Raw genomic sequence first — 22,356 nt, 5'->3', positions numbered from 1 at the left:
TCTGTTGGACCTTCATCAGACATATTAGGTCTAGCATACCAGGTCTACCTTCATCAGACATATTAGGTCTAGCTAATATTTCTGATGAAGGTCAAACGGACTGAAACGTTACCTAAATAAACTAATGAATGAGAGCAACACAGTGTGCAGGAACCTCTTTTTGAACTCTTTGTTGGCTACACCTGCTTCCTACGCACCTGTGTATCTTCAGGTGTGCTGAAACTCTGCATTCACTCTTGTTTCATATATTGACAGGAAGTACTGAAGTAGATTAAAGAGAAAATACATTTTAGATACTCATTTTTATATATTTTCTATATTTGATAGTCCATTATGACATTAAAGACATCAAGTAAATATTGCATATTTGTTTTGTTCAACAATAATCTCATTTTCTACTTGCTGAAATTGTAGTTTTGGAACACCATTACACTGTATATATATATGTGTGTGTGTGTGTTTACTTCCATTTCTACAGAATTACGTGGGCACCAGTGTCTCCCTTTAAAAGGTGGAATATTATGTGTGCAGGTTTGTGTAGTAGTTGATGAGCAAAAAAAACAAGAGAAATTGTCTAATATATAATTTATTTCGATAACTTCCAACAAATTTACAAACACCGATGAAAAAATTTACAAAAATACACACTTTACATCTAGGGGGAGGCACTTGTCTCCTCTTCTCCGGTTTGGGTGCCACATTCTCTTTTTTCTGTATATTGAAAACATCACAAGTTTTAGTGATACACACAAATCCACATTAATAGATCAGAAATTGAAAACAATAAATTTATGCATGAACTTTCTCACCATCTTCAACAAAAAGACTCGTTGCATCAGCCACCTCAGCTCTTAGCAGAGCTTGTTGGAGACCAAATTTATATTTGGCAATTTCAGCCCTTTGTCTCCTGCTCACGAGTTCCTCCCGTTCCTTCTGCTCCATCTCCCTGGTCACATAGGCCATAATGTCATGGCTCACCTCCACACATTGTTGATTTAATTCAACCCTGGGCACACTGCGATCTCTGCATCAATACTGCACAAATACAATAAAAATTAGATTATTTGCAATACTAGACGCTATCATTAACGACAGTGTTTTAAATAGCTTATTACAACCTTTACCTGAAGACATTAACAAATGAGCATGATACTTAACTGTGTAACAGTACACTGTTTGCAATTGGTTTTAGTAACAACATTTTTGTAAGATTCATACATTACTACAATTTATACACATATGCAAAAATGGTACATGCTCACTTCATTCAAGTGACATCGTATTTGGCTCTTATATAATACCACGATCTTGTTATGCAATATAAATAACATTGTTTCTTATTTTTATCATGTTAACAGTCAATACAATACAAACATTTACGATTGCAATTACAAATACTTACACTCAACACCTGGCACTGGCTCCTGATGGAGTCCACCTCGGGGTCATCTATGCTGATAAACCTTGCAGGAGACGAGAAATGTGCCATTCTATAAAGAAATACATCACATGTTATATACCCACATTTGCTCAAACATTACGTGCATTCGTGTAAAATGCACTTCATTTGAGACATAAATTAATTAGAAAGGAAAATAATCAAGTACTTAATTCGCAGCAGTAATATCGATGTAACTGTCTTGACAGTATGACAAAATGTCCATTTATACACTGTCGGGTGTCTTTGCTGCAACGGACGGCCTGCACAGGTGTTTCATTCTGAGATTCCAACAGATGATCAAAGGGCCATGAATGCATCGTTTGAACCTTCAAACAACGCCAGAATCAAATACAACAGTGTGCCGCTGTGCCATGCCCACATGTGGAGCATCCAATAATACATGACAACTGTCCAGTGTCCAAGAATTCCACGCCCATCACATCGTCGTAGAATCACGTATAAAAGAGGTCATTCGATCATTTTTTCCTACCTCTGTCCATCACCGTGAACGCAGCTGAAAGGTAAGCGCTTTCCTATTTTTCCCCATATTTTGACCATGAATGCAATTCATGTTTAAGTAAATGTGGACACATATTATGCATCTCTTTTTGTTTCTAGAATGGCAAACTCTTCTTCCCCGGCGAAATCGCCCAGAGCCACAAACCCTCAGGTGCAAGCTCTGAGAACCAAATGCCGGCTGATGTGTGTAAGTATTTCTGTGATTTTACTTTTCAATATCATTATTATTCTGAAGCTAGACTATATTTTATTGTTTCTATAGTTTTACGGTTCAATAATATTAACAATAACATTTGATATTGTACATGTGGATCTCCATGTACACTTCATTTTGTCATATGAAACATTGTGTTGCATGTTACCATGCGTTACTATCAATGACTGTTAATAATATGTTTGTTTTAACAGTACTCGTCCCAGGACCAGTGTGTGTCCCGCGAGGACCTATTTTCGCAAAGCTGCGTGCTGGCCGAGACTTTTCTGGGTTTCGCTGCCAGACAGGTCGACGAGAGACAAAGAAGGGCTGAACTATTAAAAAAACAAAAAAACACCATCAGCCAACTCAAAGAAGCCTTGGCAGAGGCCAACCAACGAGTTGACGCAGCGGAGGGGAAAGAACGAAATGGTGAGAAATTTCATATTTAATAGATTAAATTTTATGTATTGTGTTGATGTTGCAATATTGTCATTTTATGTGTAATAAAACATATGATTCTGATGATATTATTTACGTGATTGATGGCCGTTCATGCAATGGTTGTTCCAGCGTTTCACCAGTAGATGTCACTCATCTGTTATTTCATCAATTCTCCTATAAACAGACATGCGGGACTCAGAGACTCAGACTGGCGACGAAACGACAACAGGAAGACAGCGAAGATGTCCCGAAAAACCCCGTCCGGAGAAGAGACCAAGGCAGAAATAACCCCCCCCCCCATTCCAAAAACATGCTAGGTTAATTGGCCACTCCAAATTGTCCACAGGTATGAATGTGTGTGAATGGTTGTTTGACTGTATGTATATGCCCCCGCGACCCTTGTGAGTATAAACAGGAAAAAAGTTTGTTGAATGATAAATCATAGTGTTCTTGCCTTTTGTATTTGTTCACTTTGATGGTTATTTCAATTTACATAATTAAACTTTTTATTTTGTTTGTACATGACTGTGTTTAAATGTTTTTAGCTTGCATCCATCATTAGATATTCCACAACATGGTTAATTTGACAAACCCAGTCTTTTTTTCTATTTCACACACTTAATAAGGTTTAAGTAGCATATGTTCTCAATTTTTTTTTGCCCGGGTGACCCAATCTCTGGTCTGTTATACTGCGTGTACATAGACTCTATAGCGCCACCAACTGGCGCACAAGTATGACTTCATCATACTTGGTACATGTGATCATGGCCCCGCCCCGAAGGTCCCCGTAGGTCACTTCCTGATTTCGTCGCAGCGCCACCTATTGGCGACAGGCTAAAGGCGTGTGATCTTCATGAGGCCTTTTCTGGCAGGAGATTCATCAGATGAACACCGAGGTCACAAAGTCACTGCCTGACAGCCTGGTGAAGCCTGTTGATGGACCATGATGCAGGAAAAGCGCACGTGGTGGGCGTGGCCTGGCGGCGAATGCTCAGGCCTCGCCGTTTACAAAGAAAGGGTCATCATTCGCCCGCAGAAGGTCGAAGGTCGAAGATTCCAGGCCTGAGGGCCCTGGTGTGGTCCCCATTTGAAACCAAGCCAAATTGACTCACTAGCGCCACCTACAAGTTTTAAAATAATTATCCCTCGCCTCCCGTTGCACGTATGGGCATGATTTTCGGAGGAGACATCACTCGTGACAGGACGCACAAAAAAGTCTCAAGAACCCATGTTCAAAAACCAACAGGAAGTCGGCCATTTTAGGTGGCGGCAACCATTTGGGGGCGGATGTAGGGGTCGTATCAAACTCCTCCTAGGGGGTTTGACCGAATGAGTCCGTTGTAGCATCAACGGACACTAGACGGATGGCCCACGTTAAATTGCGAAGGATTTTGGGCTGTGACATAGGATGTGGGCGTGGCACGCCACCAAACTTTTACTTTAACCTTAACTTTTACCTTATCTGGCCCTGCCTGGTGTCTGGCCTTGCCTTGAAGCAATGTACATCAAAGTCAATACACAGTTTGACTGTCAGTCGATGGACTGTGATGTGTGTAAAGCACATGTGGTGGGCGTGGCCACGGCGAATGGTCAGCCTTCGCCATTGACCATCGAAGGCTCATATTTTGCCCGCAGAAGGTCACAGGCTGCTGAAATCTTACACGTAAGGTCAGAATCCAGGCCTGAGCGCCCTGGTGGTGCTCCCATGTGACACCAATCTAAATTGACACACTAGCGCCACCTAGAAGTTTCAATTCATTATCCCTCGCCACCCGTTGCACGTATCACTATGATGTTCGGTGGAGACGTCTATCATGACAGGACGCACCTAACGCTCCAGAACCCATGTTCAAAACACAGTGCCACCAACTGGTGGAAATGTATGTCTGCCGTAACTTCCTTCCACATGGTCGGATCGTCTCCAAATTTTTTTGGGTGGGTTCGGTCACCCTCCAGTCTGTGACTGTGTGTGTATATAGATTCTATAGCGCCACCAACTGGTGGAAATGTATATCTGCTGTAACTTCCTGATTCATGGTCAGATTGTCTTGAATTTTTTTTGGTGTGTTGGGTCAATCTCTGGTCTGTTATACTGTGTGTACATAGACTGTATAGCGCCACCAACTGGTGGAAATGTATATCACCTGTAACTTACTTCCACATGGTCAGATCGGCCCCAAATTTTTTCTGGTGGTCTGGGGTACCCTCTGGTCTATGACAGTGTGTGTACATACACTATAGCACCACCAACTGGTGGAAATGTATATCTGCCGCAACTTCCTTCCACATGGTCGGATCAGTCCCAAATTTTTTCTGGTGGTTTGGGGTACCCTCTGGTCTATGACTGTGTGTGTACATAGACTGTATAGCGCCACCAACTGGTGAAAATGTATATCTGCCGTAACTTCCTTATGCATGGTCGGATCGTCTCCACATTTTTTTTGCTGGGTTGGGTCACCCTCCACTCTGTGACCGGGTGTGTATATAGACTCTATAGCGCCACCAACTGGTGAAAATGTATATCTGCCCTAACTTCCTCCCACATGGTCGGATCGGTCCCAAATTTTTTCTGGTGGTTCGGGGTACCCTCTGGTCTATGACTGTGTGTATACATAGACTCTATAGCGCCACCAACTGGTGGATATGTATATCAGCTGTAACTTCCTTCCACATGGTCGGATCGTCTCTAAATTTTTTTTGGTCGGTCGGGTCACCCTCCACACTTTGAATCTGCGTGTCCATAGACTCTATAGCGCCACCAACTGGTGGAAATGTATATCTGCCGTAACTTCCTCCCACATGGTCGGATCTGCCCGAATTTTTTTCCAGTGGTTCGGGGTACCCTCTGGTCTATGACAGTGTGTGTACATACGCTATAGCGCCACCAACTGGTAGAAATGTATATCAGGTGTAACTTCCTTCCACATGGTCGGATCGGTCCCAAATTTTTTCTGGTGGTTTGGGGTACCCTCTGGTCTATGACTCTTTGTGTACATAGACTCTATAGCGCCACCAACTGGTGGAAATGTATATAGCCGTAACTTCCTTCCACATGGTCGGATCGTCTCTAAAAATTTTTTGGGTCGGTCGGGTCACCCTCCACTCTTGGAATCTGCGTCTCCATAGATTCTATAGCGCCACCAACGGGTGGAAATGTATATCAGCTGTAACTTCCTTCCACATGGTCGGATCGGTCCCAAATTTTTTTTGCTGGGTTAGGTCACCCTCCACTCTGTGACTGGGTGTGTACATAGACTCTATAGCGCCACCAACTGGTGAAAATGTATATCTTCCGTGACTTCCTTCCACATAGTCGGATCGGTCCCAAATTTTTTCTGGTGGTTTGGGGTACCCTCTGGTCTATGACTGTGTGTGTACACAGACTCTATAGCGCCACCAACTGGTGGAAATGTATATAGCCGTAACTTCCTTCCACATGGTCGGATAGTCTCTAAATTTTTTTTTGGTCGGTCGGGTCACCCTCCACTCTTTGGATCTGCGTGTCCATAGACTCTATAGCGCCACCAACTGGTGGAAATGTATATCAGCCGTAACTTCCTTCCGCATGGTCGGATCGGCACCTAATTTTTTCTGGTGGTTCGGGGTACCCTCCATTCCATTACCGTGTGGGCGCATAGACTGTATAGCGCCACCCACAGGCGGAAACGTATATCCGCCGCAAGTACCTACTGCACGGTCCAATCGTCGCAAATTTTTTTATGGCGGTTCGGGGCGCCGGACGGGACGTGACCGCGCACCCGCCTCGCCGCCGGCGTCCCCCCCTCCTGGCGGAAAATTGCAAGTGCCGTAACTCCCTTACCGCTTATCCCATCGCCGCGGTTTTTCGTACGGCGCGTCCGCGCGCCCGTCCGGACACGCGCGCGCCCCCGACCCGCGCGTACCCCCGACCCACGCGTACCCCCGACCGCGTCGGGGTGCTCGAGCCCGCTCATCACTGCTTGCAGTTTTAATTCTTATTATTATTATTCTTCCGCGCCTTTGAGCGCCATTTTGAGGGTCTCAACATGCCCGAAAACTCACCAAATTTGGCGAGCGCATCAGGTCTGGCGAAAAATTTGATATTTTATGGGTTTCAAATATAATGTTCCAAAATTGGCTCTCTAGCGCCACCTTGAAATTTAAAAAAAATTGGCCCCCGCCACCAGTTTCATCGATCGTCAGGAAACTTGGTGGAGACGTCTACCGTGACATGACGGACCAAAAAGTCTCAAGAACCCATATTGCAAAACGAACAGGAAGTCGGCCATTTTGGATGGCGGCGGCCTTTTTCGTGCCAGAAGTTGGGGTCGTATCTCGAAACCAAGCCAAATTGACACACTAGCACCACCTAGAAGTTTCAATTCATTATCCCTCGCCACCCGTGGCACGTATCACTATGATTTTCGGTGGAGACGTCTATCATGACAGGACGCACCTAACGCTCCAGAACCCATGTTCAAAACACAGCGCCACCGACTGGTGGAAATGTATATCTGCCGTAACTTCCTTATACATGGTCGGATCGTCTCCAATTTTTTTTTGGGTGGGTTCGGTCACCCTCCAGTCTGTGACTGTGTGTGTATATAGACACTATAGCGCCACCAACTGGTGGAAATGTATATCTGCCGTAACTTCCTGATTCATGGTCAGATTGTCTTGAAATTTTTTTTGGTGTGTTGGGTCAATCTCTGGTCTGTTATACTGTGTGTACATAGACTGTATAGCGCCACCAACTGGTGGAAATGTATATCACCTGTAACTTCCTTCCACATGGTCGGATCGTCTCCAAATTTTTTTGGGTGGGTTCGGTCACCCTCCAGTCTGTGACCGTGTGTGTATATAGATTCTATAGCGCCACCAACTGGTGGAAATGTATATCTGCCGCAACGTCCTTCCACATGGTCGGATCAGTCCCAAATTTTTTCTGGTGGTTTGGGGTACCCTCTGGTCTATGACTGTGTGTGTACATAGACTGTATAGCGCCACCAACTGGTGAAAATGTTTATCTGCCGTAACTTCCTTATGCATGGTCGGATCGTCTCCACAGTTTTTTTGCTGGGTTGGGTCACCCTCCACTCTGTGACCGGGTGTGTATATAGACTCTATAGCGCCACCAACTGGTGAAAATGTATATCTGCCCTAACTTCCTCCCACATGGTCGGATCGGCCCGAATTTTTTTCCGGTGGTTCGAGGTACCCTCTGGTCTATGACAGTGTGTGTACATACGCTATAGCGCCACCAACTGGTGGAAATGTATATCTGCCGTAACTTCCTTCCGCACGGTCGGATCGGCACCTAATTTTTTCTGGTGGTTCGGGGTACCCTCCGGTCCGTTACCGTGTGGGCGCATAGACTGTATAGCGCCACCCACAGGCGGAAATGTATATCCGCCGCAAGTACCTACCGCACGGTCCGATCGTTGGGAATTTTTTTATGGCTGTTCGTGGCGTCGGACGGGACGTGACCGCGCACCCGTCTCGCCGCCGGCGTCGCCCCCTCCTGGCGGAAAATTGCAAGTGCCGTAACTCCCTTACCGCTTATCCCATCGCCGCGGTTTTTCGTACGGCGCGTCCGCGCGCCCGTCCGGACACGCGCGCACCCCCGACCCGCGCGTACCCCCGACCCGCGCGTACCCCCGACCGCGTCGGGGTGCTCGAGCCCGCTCATCACTGCTTGCAGTTTTAATTTACCTTGTTGTCATTGGTGCCATGGCTAAATTCACAGTCCATGTGATTCTAACCTTCAAGATAGGGATACAACATCCACATAAGGCACACAAAAGAAGGGCAACAGCGAGTGCAATAAGCACAGACATCACATAAGGAGACCATTGTCCCCAAAATGCTCTCCACCAGTCACCAAACATCTCAGTGTCAACACCAGTGTTCCTTCATCTTGGTGTTTAGCGCCTTTAAACCAGAAATCGCACGCATCAGCATTCCTGTGGAATCTGTATTGTTGGGGATGGACATGCCACATTGGTCGCCAAGCATGGCGCACACTCCTTGCTAATGTGCCAGCAGTCCATCCAAGGCGATACGATTCTGGAAGGCCATGAGTGACGTGGCATGGAGTTGTTCTCCAATTGCTGTGAGTCCGGCCTCGGTGTAGTTCCCAAGCTTTTGTATGTCATAGTGGAGGTAGTTAATCCTATCCACATTTTTGTTAACCTATCCATGGGATAATACTTTCCCTCCAAACCCGCTGCAATCTGATTTACTAGTTTGTATTCTGGTGGTACCCCTCGTGGCACGCTGATGGCATCGATGTAAGTGGGATTGTCTTTTGTTATCCAGTCGGTGTCTGGAACCTCCCTTTTTGTTTGGAAGTAGTTTGGGAGGTGATGTTCATCTGCTTCAAAGATTTAGCATTTAGTAACATGTCAACATTCATAGGGTAAATGGATACTGAAATCTGTAATGTCACTACTGCACGTTCCGCTCATGTTATATACAATGTCATAGTGGTATTTGTCTCTACATCAACACCACACGTCTGTTCTCGAGTACTGTTTGTGTGTGTGCGTGTTCGTGTGTGTGTGTGTGCGTTACTGTCTACTTCAGTGTCAACCTTGGCATCAGATGAGTCAGAGTAGGCATGATCCCATCACACCCCACCTCCTTGCTTCCTTCCACCTTGCTTGTTAAGAAAGTCCTCCATCAAGTCTTTGGTCCAAAGTCTCCTTTTCTGCACATGCCAGGGTCATATTGCTGTTCTAGTCTCTCCTCTGGATGTCCTCCTTGCTGGTGGCCATTTGTTGCCACTTCTAGATTCTGGTGCTTGGCTTGTCCTTGCATCAAAGGTGTGATCCTGTCCAGTTCTGAGTCGGCCACATTCCACTTTAGTGGCTGGTGATGTGATTGTCGTTGTCACCATAAACACCATGTCAGCAAACATCTTCTGAACTTTCAGTCTGGAAGTGATCGTTTGCTGTCAGAGCACAGTTCATGTGATGGATCTTCTTTAGGTCTTGGTGAAGATAAAACTGGACACAATGCATGTCTGGAGGTGATGAGAGGACTCATTATGCATATTGTTGTATCAGTATGTTGTTTTCAGGTTGTTGGCAGAGCAAGGGTGGAGGTGTGAGATCAAGATCATGGACCACTCTGAGACACTGAGGTACTGTATGGGAACGAGGACACTGCAACATCAGGAACACCAATCCTCCTGTTACAATAGTGATCTTAGAACTAGGATGCATTGTTCGGTTTTCTGGACCAGGGTATGTGCTATAATCTTCACTGCTCAACACAATGCCTCAGAGTCTAGGACTCTGAAGTCCCCTGCATCACAGACTGGTCTTTACCTTCCTCGTCAGACTCCCGAACAATGTCTACTTTACAATGCGTTTGACGTATCCAAGTGTTTCTTTCTACAATTCCTAATGCTGTTGGTGTCGTTAACAGTACTTGATAAGGCCCTTCCCACTTGGGAGAGTGCCAGTGTTTTCTTGTTCCACTTTTACTCAACACTCAGTCTCCTGGTGTCAGTCTCATGTCTTCTATCAAAGTAGAATCGTCATCAGTTTCCTACACATTTTCGAATTGTGTCAACCTATAAGGTTTGACAAACAACGTTTCATATGGACTCAAACCATTTGTGCCGTTATGTTTATGTGTAATTTAACTGGATCTAAACATTATGTCCTTGGACACTTTGTTTCTTCCATGCATTTTCTGTTCTACCAGTCCTCCACTTTGGGGATGGTACGCGCTATGGTTCTTTAAGTCCATGCGGAACATTGTTCCTGTTTTCTTTCCTTTTTTTTCTTTTCTTTTACAAGTTAATTTACAAAGTGACTGCTGTAGTCTAATTCTGTTTCATTCTCAATATATTCCATGCAGATCAGATGAGTACCATGTTAAACTGCGATCAGTACTTGTCAACCACTAGTAAAGTTAGTAGAAGGTCAGGACACAGCATCCTGTGCTGCGTCTCGTGTTATCTTTGCAGAGATCATTGTGGGAGAACCAAAAAGCCAGGATGGTCTCAGGCATTTATGGTCATTCACTCATTGGAAAACTAAACTCAGGAGGCAATACAGATAATGGGGTGAAGGAGCAAGTGTCTGGTCCAGGAACAGGATCCTGGTCCATCTCATACACATACCCCTACTCCATCCCATATGAGGCCAATCTACAACAGCTCTGGGATGCAAGAATCAGGGCTGACCTTCCTTCACTTTTAATTAGCTCAATAAGTCCATATGTATTACTTGAAATTAATATTGTCGTTTTGGAAATTGGCCACGCCTCGGTCACAAGTTGTCCTGGACGTTGTGTTTTGCACACATTAAAAACGCTCAACAAAAATTTTTTGAATAAGAATTTTTAAACACGAATTAAAGTGGGTGTTAATAGTGTGACACATCCCTCCTGTTGAGACATGTGTAACACCATGGCTCAAAATGTCAGCCCACTTTTACAATTTTTTTGGCAAGATTGGTTTCTTTTCTGTCGACATATAAACATTTTTGTCCAGGGTTGCTTTATTCCTAAGCCAGTGGTCAATTTCCTATTTTGGACTTTGTTGTTGCATATCAGCCAATATCTCAAAGTCTACTTGTAATCTTTCAGTTTCAAGATGGTCCAGTTCCTTTAGTGCCGCTTGTTTTGCCATTTTATCAGCGAACGCATTTCCTAAGGATATCGGATCAGTATTATTTGTATGTCCCATTTACATGCAATGCAATTTGTTTTGGTAATTGCACTGCTTCTAGTAATGCTGTTAACAATCCTGCATGAGTTACTGGTTTTCCTGTTGATGTTATCATACCTCTGTTCTGCAAAGGTATGTACTGTTCAATGTACATATTGGCTATCGGTATAATTTGTCACCTTTTGACCTTTCATTAATTTGCATGCTTCTGTAAGCGCTATGACTGCATAGCCAGTTATGATTCTTTCCACAAATCATTTTTCTTTGAGGAAACATCTACAAAAATCTCCTCTTTTTGTTAGTGCCTGAGCTAATAAGTCTGGTCTACACTTTGTAGTTTGTGTTGTTAGTTCATCACAATCATGTGTTTCGCTTTCCTCAGGGAGTGGTAGAAGGGTAGGTTGAGCGTGGTGCATCGCTCAAGTGTTACATGTGGTTGAGACAAAAGACAGATGTCTAGCAGGAGACAAAAATGTCATGCTCGTCTGCAATAGCAGGGTGGAAACCGCATGAGGTACTTTCAGTACTAGTAAATGGAACAATATAATGGTTGCACTTGTTTCCACGGCCATAGATGCTGCTATTAGCCCGCACACAATGTAAGATGGCGCATGCTACTGCATCTAGCTTACAAGAGTAGTACGCTATTGGTTGTTTCTTTGCACCATACTCTTGGTAAGACTGAGTTGAGTACATGACCTCGGCCTCACTTCACATCTTTATAATCTACTGTTTGTTTAAATGTTTTGCTGTAATCATGCAGTGCTACAATCAAACTTCCTACCAGTACTCTTTTTCACAGAATGCTTTTTCTGCCTCCTCATTCCACTGTAAGAGTGACATCATTTTTATACATTAACTTTGTTAATGGTGACACTATTTGTGCATAGTTTGGAATCCAACATCTACATCTAATTAGTGAGTCCTAAGAAGGACATAATTTGCTTTTTTGTTTGTGGTTTAGGTGCATTTAAAATTGCTTGTTTCCTGTCAGCTAGAATAGTTTGTCCTTGTCCTGTCAACTGATGGCCCAAGTAGTTCACTGATTGCTTACAAAATTGTACTTTGTCTTTACTCACTTTAAGGCCTTCTTTCGCTAAATGGTGCAATAAGGCTATTGTGTCTTCCTCACATGACTTCCTATCTGGTGACGCTAGTAGGATGTCATCTACATATAGTAATATATGGCTTTCATTTGGGGATTAAACATAGACATAATGGCTATCATTGCTTGTGAATACATTTTCGGGCTTTCACAATATCCTTGCGGTAGGCGTGTGTATGTATATTTTTCCTGCAAACGTAAATGCGAACCTAAACCTTCTTTCTCTATGTATTGGAATGGAGAAGAATGCATTACTGATGTCTACTATGGTGAACTATGTGACATCTGTTGGTAAAGAATTTAACAATGTGTGTGGGTCAGGCACACAAGGTGCTCTTGCCACCACAGCTTGATTTACAGCTTGTCCTGTATCATTCTCCATCCCACAGAGAGTGGCACTTTTTCCCACTGGAAAATTAAGGATGTTCCATTTTGAGCTGTTACATTCTACTAAGGCTTTAGCTTTTAACAATTCTTCTATCACTAATTTTATTCCTTCATATGCATCTGGTTTTATTGGGTATTGCCTAACACATGTCCTGTAATCATTTTTAGCTTTAATTTGTACAGGTTGGGCACTTTTAATTAGTCCTACATTTGATGGACCACAACGTTATTGGTAGGGACTTGACCATTATTGTCAAATTTTCCTCCTGCTGTCCTGAGCCATGTATTGCCTGCAGATCTTGAATGTGGAAATTCATATCTGCAAGTTGTTCTACATGCTCCCGAGTCACAAAGAAATCTGATTGGATTACCATTCACTTCCAATGTGACTTCTGCGATGTTCAAAGGCAAATACCTCTTGTAAATTTAATTCTACTACTGGTTCATCATTTTGTTCTGGTTCTATTTGTTTAGACAAGCCTAGTCATGCCTAATATGGCTTTTGGTTCCTTTTGAACTGGCCTTTGTCACAATCACGGGAGAAGTGACCTTCTTCACCGCAATTCCAACATCCAATATTGTTGGGATAGCTTCATACATTCTGTCTACCTGTTCCTCTACCTTTTCCTCTGAATCGTCCTTGACTTTGAAAGAGGATTTCTCTGTTATCTGTAACAAAGGTGTGTATTTTTTGCATCTTATTTTTGTTACTTAACACCTGCATTTTGCATGCTGCATGCTGCACGTGTGTGATATAGTCTGCCATAGTTGCTGTGGGCATTCCGATGAAATGTTTATCAACCCACCCTTTTATGCCAGGATTTGAATTAGCATGTATCGCATTCTTTAACTGTTGTTGGTATGGGCCTGTGGGTTCATCATCTTCAGCAAGGCCGCTATTTTGTTTGAATACCGTAATCATACGCACTCTATACTCATCAAATGATTCGTCATTCTTTTGTTTGCATTGTCCTATTGTTGAGTAATTAGCTCTTTTCCTGAACTTTGCTAGGACTCTCTCTTCCAACTGATTGATTCTTTGCTCCAATGTGGGGTCATCATGGGCCACAGGTTGGCCATTGCCATATGTGGGGCTCCAATTTCCTTTACACAGACACCACTCTGGCCCTAAGGCTCTCATCCACACTTGTTGTACTTCTATTCCGTTCAGGTGGTATGACATTCTCAAGTTGTTCATGTCTGTAATAAATCTTACGGCGTCCTCTTTTACAGGTGTGACACCATCTAAGGCCTTCTTTACATCTTCCTGTGTCCATGTACGATACACTAGGATTGTGGGACGTTCATCATTGGCTACATTAGGGTTCGGTACTTCTATCATTGGAAACGCATCGGTTTCCGGTGAAACCCTAGGTGGTGATTTAGGAGAAAATACTTCTCCCATCTGTTTTGACCACTCAACAGAAAAAGGTTTAGCTCTTGTTTGTGGTGGGTATGGCACTGATGGTCTGACATCGTGGTTGTCATAATGTGGGGGTTCAGCGAACTGTGGATACAATTGTGATTGTCCACCTACTACACCATCATTTTGACTACTATTGCTCACTCCTTTAGTTGGCATAACCCTACTTTCATTACCTTCCTTTCGTGTAAAAAATGTGTCTGCGTCTTTCTCCTCATTTACTTTTCCTTCATCTTTCTGATACTCCTGAAGTAAAACTTCCCTTACTATCTTATATAACTCTTCCTTTTTACAACCTTTTTTTTCTGCTCTATCTCTTGCCTTCCTTTCTTCCATCTTCGCCTCGCCTTTTTGCCTTCTCTCTGCCAACTCCTTCCAATATGACAGGTCATCATACCCTTGCTTTTGCATTTTTTTGGTTTGATTCTTGTTCCTTTTTGCTATATCCTGTTGCAATTTTATTAATTTAGGGATCGATAATTGTCCGTCAAAACCATACTTGTTAATCCATATTTCTAGATGTTTTATTTTGGTTGGTTGGCGGTGAAACACGTAACACCAATACTTGCAATTTAGTTCCTCCCTTTTGACTTGTGTTTTTCCACTTTTATTTCCCATCTTGGGAATAATTTGGTCCCTGTTGTGATGAGCTTCCTCGGGAAAACTAACAACAGGGTTGTTTGTCAGTGAGAGAGTAATGAACTTTTCTTTGAGGTAATTCTCAAGCTTCTACCCTGGAGAGGGCGGATAATTCTTGCCTCTGCTTCCTCAAAGACTTACTCTTTTTCTCACCCTTTAATATGAAGACCTGTCTCGTGACAAAATCTCCCATTCACACACTCATTCGTACTTTGAAAACGTTTTCACATTCAAACCCCGAAAAGGCCTTTCACCGCGGAGGCACTCCTTTTCTAGCCTAACATGACCGCCAACTCCGTCTTTGTACAAAAAACTGCCAACTCTGTCTTATTGTGAAAGACCGCCAACTCCGTAACACTGTGGGTCCATCTTATTACACAAGACTGCCAACTCGTCTTCCTACAGAAGACTGTCGAGTCCGTCTCTTTGCTTGCCAGCGACTAGTATACACAAGGCTTTTAGCACCGGGTGACAAACCTTATTGACTCGCGGGCCGCACTCAGCTCTAGGGGTCAAAAACCCTTAGCGGGCTGCATGTGGACCCCAGGTCTCAGTTTGCCCACCCCTGCTTTAACACAAAGGGATGCCACCCTTTCACTCACAACACAAAGGGACGGCGCCCTTTTACTCTACACTCTGATCAAAAGTGTCTTACTGATTGTTGTCTTCTCTTCCGTAGGTATCCCGTCAACCTTCAGCTTCCAGTTGTTGAGCTGAGAAGACAGCCCGTCAAAGGGTTTTGTCTGCCGTGGCCACGGTCTTTCTGTCTTGTCCGCTCCACAACTGGACTCCTCAGGTATCTTGGGATCTGGCTCGAAGAACCAAGTAAATGTCAGGTTCAAACTCCTGTGACACTTGTAAAATCACTTCAATACAGAAATACAGAAGAGACAGACAACAATATTCCAAGTTGATCGCAGCGAGGAGAGTGAAACCACATACCCAGTGACATGCCGCTCCACTCTGAATATGCAGTTCACACTCCTCTCCTTTTATTCTCTTTCGGGGGTCCCTACTACATGGTCGTGCAACTCTAAGGGGGGGTGGAGAAGGCAGTTGCACGAGCTGTATTTGTTTGTCTATGTGTGTGTGTGTATGTGAGAGTTATTACTTTTAATGTTTTACGAGTTCTTATCTTGACACATTCTTGCAGGATTAACATGAGCATCTGCAGAGTCGCTGTTGGTGCATCCAAGCACCTCCAGGACCTGGGGGTCGCTGAGGGTCTCTGATTAGGGTCACGGGAACATTCCTTCTTCAGCACATTCAAACACTTTCTATTGTCTAAGCAAGTGGATATAAGGGTGATAACTAACAAAATAATCTACATTTTATTCTAACACTCGCCCGATATGCGCTCCACAGCGCCTTGTCATTCCAGCCGCTCTCTGTCGCTATCCATTCGACTCGACAACCGGCTGCGGGAGCGCAGCGCACAGCGGAGCCTCTCCGACCCACATGTCGGCTCCAAATCCCACCTCCTGGGGCTCTTCCGGCACCACTCCTCCCTCCCTGCTCCAGCAGCGGAGCGCCGTCTGATGACGTCGGGAGTGTCGTCCCCATGCAACTGGGAGCCAGTCGCCTTTCGTCAGCGGAGAGGAGTCACCGTCCACGCCTGTGGCTGTGCCTGTACTGTGGGAGTCCTACACACAATTTCCCGCTGTCCAGTTCGCCCAGGACGCCAACGCTCTTCCTCCACCAGGGATATTCCCCAGCTGCTGGCACTGCCCGCTCCAACCACACCGGCTGCATCATCCGCTTTGGTGGGCCGACTTCAGGTGGAAGGTACGATATCCTGGGCGGGGGAAGCTTCTCCTACCACAGCATTAATTGACTCTGGGGCGGACGAGAACTTCATTGATTGATTGAGCGGACTGGTTCTCTCAACATTCCTACTGTTGAGCTTGTCCCCCACAAGAATGTCTGCTCGCTAGATGAACATCACCTGGCATGCATTACGCATCAGACGTGCACCATATCCTTGGTGCTGCCGGGTAACCACCACAAGGTCACAAATTTTTTTCTTATGCCCTCTCGCTCAGCTCGGTTAGTAGTCGGCCTCCCCTGGCATCCCGTGCGTGTGTTGTGATGTTTTGTCATTCAGCGCCACTTTGCAGGGGCACATCCACTCAACAATTTAATTTGTTCTCCAACAGTGTTTCCCAACGTGGCATTGGTGGTTCAGTGGTAGAATTCTCACTTGTCAAGCGGGAGGCCCGGGTCCGGTTCCCGGCCAATGCAGTATATCTCAGCTTATACCTTTCTTTAGAGCTCATGTTGAAAAAGTACAAAGGCTCTTTTCCTGCGAAAGGGCAGTATTCAGAATGACACCTGAAACGTAACAGACCGGACCACCCGAGAGTTAAGGTGGACAGCACTTAGTGAAACCTGACTGCAGTCATGCTGTTGTACTCCCTGTCGCGCAATTGGTCAGCACGTTTGGCTGTTAACTGAGAGGTTGGTGGTTCGAGCCCACCCAGCGACTCTCAATTCACACACGTGTTGGACTTTGGACTCCCTCCCTTGTATGAACATTTTTCCCCATTGGCGAACTGTTTTTGTGTTGGTACCAGATGAACTGCTGGCACTGTGGCTAAGCTGGTCAGAGTGCCTGTCTGGTAAACAGGAGATTGTGGGTTCAAATTCCAGCAGTGCCTGGGTGCTTGGTCAGTGAAACTTTGGCAGCTGATTTGTGAACCATGTACTTCTTTTTGTCACTTGCCCTTCAAGAACGAATTGACGTTGCATCCACAGCTGACGTGATTGTTGTGGATCCCATTACGCCAGAAGGTGCTTGAATCCAAAGAGTATGACATTGTGATGTTTTGTCATTCAGCGCCACTTTGCAGAGGCTCATCCACTTGACAGTTGAATTTTGTTCTCTTACAGTGTGTCCCCACGTGACATTGGTGGTTCAGTGGTAGAATTCTCACTTGCCAAGCGCGTGCCGCGCTTGTGTTGTTGACATTTGCTGCCAGCCAATCAGGATGCGAGACAGATGTCAGACAAGCAGAGAGACTTTGGAGAAATGAAGTCAGGTGTCCGAATCCCGTCTAAGCATCAGTCAAGTCACCATTTTCTTCTCCACAATATATATTTTTTCCAATTAATCCCTATATGATTACACACTATTCCTATCAGGCTTATATTGATACCAGTGCTTGAAATAAAACACAAAATCAATGCAATGTAACAAAGAATATTTATTCATCAGGTTGCCATGCCACACTCAAAAACACTCTCAGAAATAAAAAATGAATACTAATCACAAGCTATGAATAATAAAAAAAATGTTCATTTATTTTGCTGCCGTTGTTTCTCCTTTTCATAAAAAGGAGAGGCCTGGAACCCCCTCCAGCTCATCTCTCTTTCCATCCCGTTCTCTCTATAGATAGAGAAGACTTTGGCAGGGCAGTAGATGTACTTCCCTGCTTGCCCTGGAAAGCCAGTGTGGATGTGGGGGCTGTTCGGATCCTGCTTTAGCTGCATCCTGCAGAACCGGCACTTTCGGACAGGGGGTGGAGGAGATTCCTCCCCCTTCCTCTTCTTCTGCTTTTTTCCCCTCCACCCTCTTTCTTGTATCATCGAGCTCTCGCTGGAAGAAGTCTGTTTGACTGAACTTTTGTTTGACTGGGTTTGTCAGACCTTCTGCACCATATTTTTGGAAAACTTTTGTGGGGCAATAAAAGTATCTGACACGGCCCCGCTGATAAAAGTCATGTATTGATGTCCCATCCCCTTGATATTTTGATTTTGGTTGACGACAGCACAGACATGTTTTTGTTTGAGTTTTTTTGACACGGGAGGTGGTTGCTCCTGCTCCAATGGGGTATGAGCAGGTGGTGGTGGTGGTGGTGATGGTGGTGGTGGTGGTGATGGTGGAATGACCATAGCTGCAGGCAGTGTCACGACAGGCACAGCAGAGGTAGTGCTTAGCAACTGCCAAAGCTGCTGTGTATGTTGCAGCTTCTCTGGGCTGGTATTTAGTGAAGATGATGTATTGAGAAATTTACTGTTGTGTATTATGTATTTGGGAATATGCAATTTTGATGTTGGATGCAGCATGCTGTTGGGGTCTTTGCTGGACAAGAGTGCCATACTCCCGAACCACAAGCTTGATCATGTCCTCGTGCCCGCGGTGTTTATTAAGGAGCTCGTCAATTGCCGACTTCTTTGGAGACGGCCAGCGCTTGTGGTCCAACACAAATACTCTCCCTCCAGTCTTCACTGGTCCAGTGCGGGCAGCAGTCGGAGAACATTGGATGGGTAATCTTCTTGTGGGCTCTAGGCAAAGAAAACCAAGCGATACACATTTGTTATTTGGTTCAAACAAGATGCAACACTATTAGAACAAGGGGACACATGATTAGGTTTTTACCTGGCTGTGGCTGAAGCTCAGTAACAGAAGCTTTATTGTCCAAGTCAGATGCTGGGATAGGGGCCACACGACTAGACGTAGTCACAGTAGCAGTTTGAAGAGGGTGAACAAAGCTGAAAAGCCTGGTGGGAGGTGTGGAGGAAGGCTGCACTGGGTCTGCTCCCTGATCAGGCAGGATGCCTGGAGAAGGAGCACTTGTGGCGTGGCCGGGGTCCTTCTTGGTTATATGTTTGTCCCAGTCTAAAGGGACCGGACAACATTCTGGCTCCCTGTACTCCAGGCCAAACCTCTCCCCGGTGTCTTCAGCTGCCAGACGAAGAGCAGGGTACTTTTCTTCGCCAAAGACCCGTCTGGAAACAGCATTCAGGGAGCATATCAGTGCAGGGTTGAAAACAGGCGGGAGAGAAACGCCTGGCAGTTTCAGGTCCAGCAGACGCTGATAGTTCCAGCGACACACTCCTGTCATGGCCTGGGCCTGGAACAGCTCTGGGGAGACCTGCGTGCCGGTCACCCATTTGGCCTGGTGAAAGTGGTAGCCCTCCTGCTGCGACGTGCCTCTGATGGGGATCCAGACGGGGACTGCTGCACGCTCACCTGGCACCTGGTTTAACTGTATCGTTCCTCCACGGCGGTACAGTATGCCCCCTTCCACCTCAGGATCACTGAGGCAACCGCGCAGAATGTGGACTCGTTGGATCCTCAATCTCTTTAGCATGGAGGGCTTATAAAGAGGGATGCCATTCGGATCTGTGGTCAGGTGAAAGTGCTTCAACACCCCTTCCACTCTCTGAATAAGCGTCCCGGGCGGAGGAATCTTTATCCTGCAGTGCTCACGATATGCTGCTTGGTGGGATTTGCAGGCTGGATGCCACAGAAGACGTATGCATCCTGGAGCCTCTGCAGGTCTTCCTGGTCCACCACAGAGAAGGCAGCCGACAGGAACTGTGCGAAGGTGCCGTATAACGGGTGATATTCTGAGGCACACAGATGTGGCCTCAGTAACAATTGTGTCAGTTGTTTGCCATGCATCCCAGTTGAGGTGTTTCTCCGCAGAAGACTCTGCAACCCTGAACGGTGCGCAGCAATCTCTGAGAAACACAAATAACATATGAAATAATGACACTTAATAGAGTTAATTTCTACCTGAAGTTCAGGATGGATGTGGTGGGTGGGTGTAGCAGAAGCGGCCACAGCGCCACTCATGGACAAAAGTATATTACATTCATAGTGGCCTTTCTCTCTCATTGGAAATGAATGGGGAAAATTTAGCTCGTTTCAGCTGAACTATCCCCGCCAGCCGCGCGGGAGACCGGGGTTCGATTCCCCGACGGGGAGTTCCTCTTTTGTATGTCACAATGTCAACAAACAAACCCTTCTCATTAGAACAAAACCTCTCTTAATCTTCTTCTCAAGATGTTCAGGTGTCTTGTACAATCTGACAGTCTTTTGCTGCCAAATCATTCCAGTCGTGGATAATGGAGCTGACCAGGAAAATGCCAGCTGTGGGATTTCAACCAGTGCCTCCTGAGCGTAAGGAACCTTAATCTGGTCAGTTGACAGCTCAGCCCCTCTCTTCACCCGCCTGATCAGAACATGCGGACGCAGGTCTGACGACACAACTGCAAAGTCGATCATAGACCTGCAGCCAAGGGTGTCCTGGTGCCAAGTGCACTTATGGACATCCCTATGTTCGAACATGGTGTTAGTTATGGACAAACTGTGGTTCGCACAGAAGTCTAATAACATCACACTGCCCGGGCTCAGATCAGGGAGGCCGTTTCTCCCAATCACGCCCCTCCAGGTCACACTGTCATTGCCCACATGGACGTTGAAGTCTCCCAGTAGAACGACGGAGTCACCAGGACTCCAAAAAGACCGGGTACTCCGCACTGCCGTTTGGCACGTACGCACAAATGACAGTTAGGACCTTTTCCCCAGCCCGAAGGCGTAGAGAAATTACCCTCAGTGAAGTTATATCAACGCTAATGTAATCTGACAGGATGTACTTCAGGGCCCGGCGCTGTCTGTACCCTTGCAGGTTCCGTGGTGTAATGGTTAGCACCCCGGACTTTGAATCCAGTGGTCTAAGTTCAAGTCTTGGTGGAACCAAGGGATTGTCCTGTTGCCCTTGTATTTTGAGGGCAAAAAGGAGACGTTTGCACCGTGTGCCACCGCACCACCACCAGAGGTCAGCCCTGAGTATCGGCCGGAAGAAGGCATCCATCTGTAAAGTAGAATTACACCAAGAGATATTAATGCCGGGTTGTACCAATCGGGCACCTGTGGAAACGGTAATGCACATAAATTTACCTTTCGCCAGTGTGCTGCTGAATATGGGCTTACCTTTGACCTCTGTAACCTCGGGGTGCGCTATGGCGAATGGCCAACAATTAGCCGAGGCTGCTTCTGGAGCAGTGGATGTATTCATCAGGGACACTCGGCGGAAATTACAGCGGGAACTATTTGCAATAAGGAGCCCACTCCCAGGCGCGCTAAAAAATTTGTTTTCCTTGTTTTAGCTTGTTCCACCATCAAAAGCCAATTGTTAAACTGTCCCGAAATACCTGTCAAGAGCACAAACAAGGTGTCCACCAGGTACCCACTTATCGCCCTCAGACCCCAGCGTACCGATTGAGTCTGCTTCGGGGTACATAAAATTAAAAAAAACATAAAATATTGCAATGGTGTCCAGTGGCCGGTAAGCTCAGTTGGTCAGAGCGTGGTGCTAATAACGCCAAGGTCACGGGTTCAACCCCCATACTAGCCACTCTTCTTTATGTGCTCCAGGAACAACAAAAGCCCAGGGCGGAAACTTACCGGCCCCCATAACCGACATCACACCACCCACCCTCGACAAGGCCGGGGAAAGGTAAAGAAAACAGCATGTCAAAGCAGAGCGGCAAAAAACCTCTTGGTCACCAAGACTCAAGGAGCAGATCAATGGGGGCAGTGGACCCCATTGTCCTCTTCAGACCACGAGTGCAGAGAATGCGGACCGTGAAGAAACGACAAAAGCCCCCGTTGACAACAACTAACAGTACACCACCACATGGAAAACAGCATGGCGGCGACAAAAGCCCAAAACCCCCCAGGCCCCATAACCAACAGCGCACAACCCAGTCAACTGCGAAACACCCCCATCAAGGCTGCCAACCGACCGGGGAA

General features: G+C 45.7%; 1 protein-coding gene and 2 non-coding genes across 3 annotated transcripts; 2 read left to right on the top strand and 1 right to left on the bottom strand.

The window, feature by feature from the left end:
* The first annotated feature begins 16,983 nt into the window (after positions 1-16,983).
* trnad-guc (transfer RNA aspartic acid (anticodon GUC)) lies at positions 16,984-17,054 on the top strand. Its single transcript has one exon. It is a non-coding gene; the product is annotated as a tRNA-Asp (tRNA).
* A 513-nt stretch (positions 17,055-17,567) lies between these two features.
* On the bottom strand, positions 17,568-22,077 carry LOC131130052 (uncharacterized). The gene is made up of 2 exons (XM_058074120.1): positions 19,192-22,077; positions 17,568-19,097 (listed from the first exon to the last, which is right to left on the bottom strand). Exons 1-2 carry the CDS (start codon positions 20,297-20,299, stop codon positions 18,823-18,825), a joined length of 1,383 nt encoding a protein of 460 aa, XP_057930103.1. The 5' UTR covers positions 20,300-22,077; the 3' UTR covers positions 17,568-18,822.
* On the top strand, positions 21,229-21,300 carry trnaq-uug (transfer RNA glutamine (anticodon UUG)). The gene has a single exon. It is a non-coding gene; the product is annotated as a tRNA-Gln (tRNA).
* Positions 22,078-22,356: the final 279 nt, after the last annotated feature.

This window comes from Doryrhamphus excisus, chromosome 5 (assembly GCF_030265055.1).
Source record: "Doryrhamphus excisus isolate RoL2022-K1 chromosome 5, RoL_Dexc_1.0, whole genome shotgun sequence".
NCBI lineage: Eukaryota > Metazoa > Chordata > Actinopteri > Syngnathiformes > Syngnathidae > Doryrhamphus > Doryrhamphus excisus.
The sequence above is the reverse complement of the archived record's forward strand: the minus strand, read 5'-3'. Positions and strand labels throughout refer to the sequence as shown.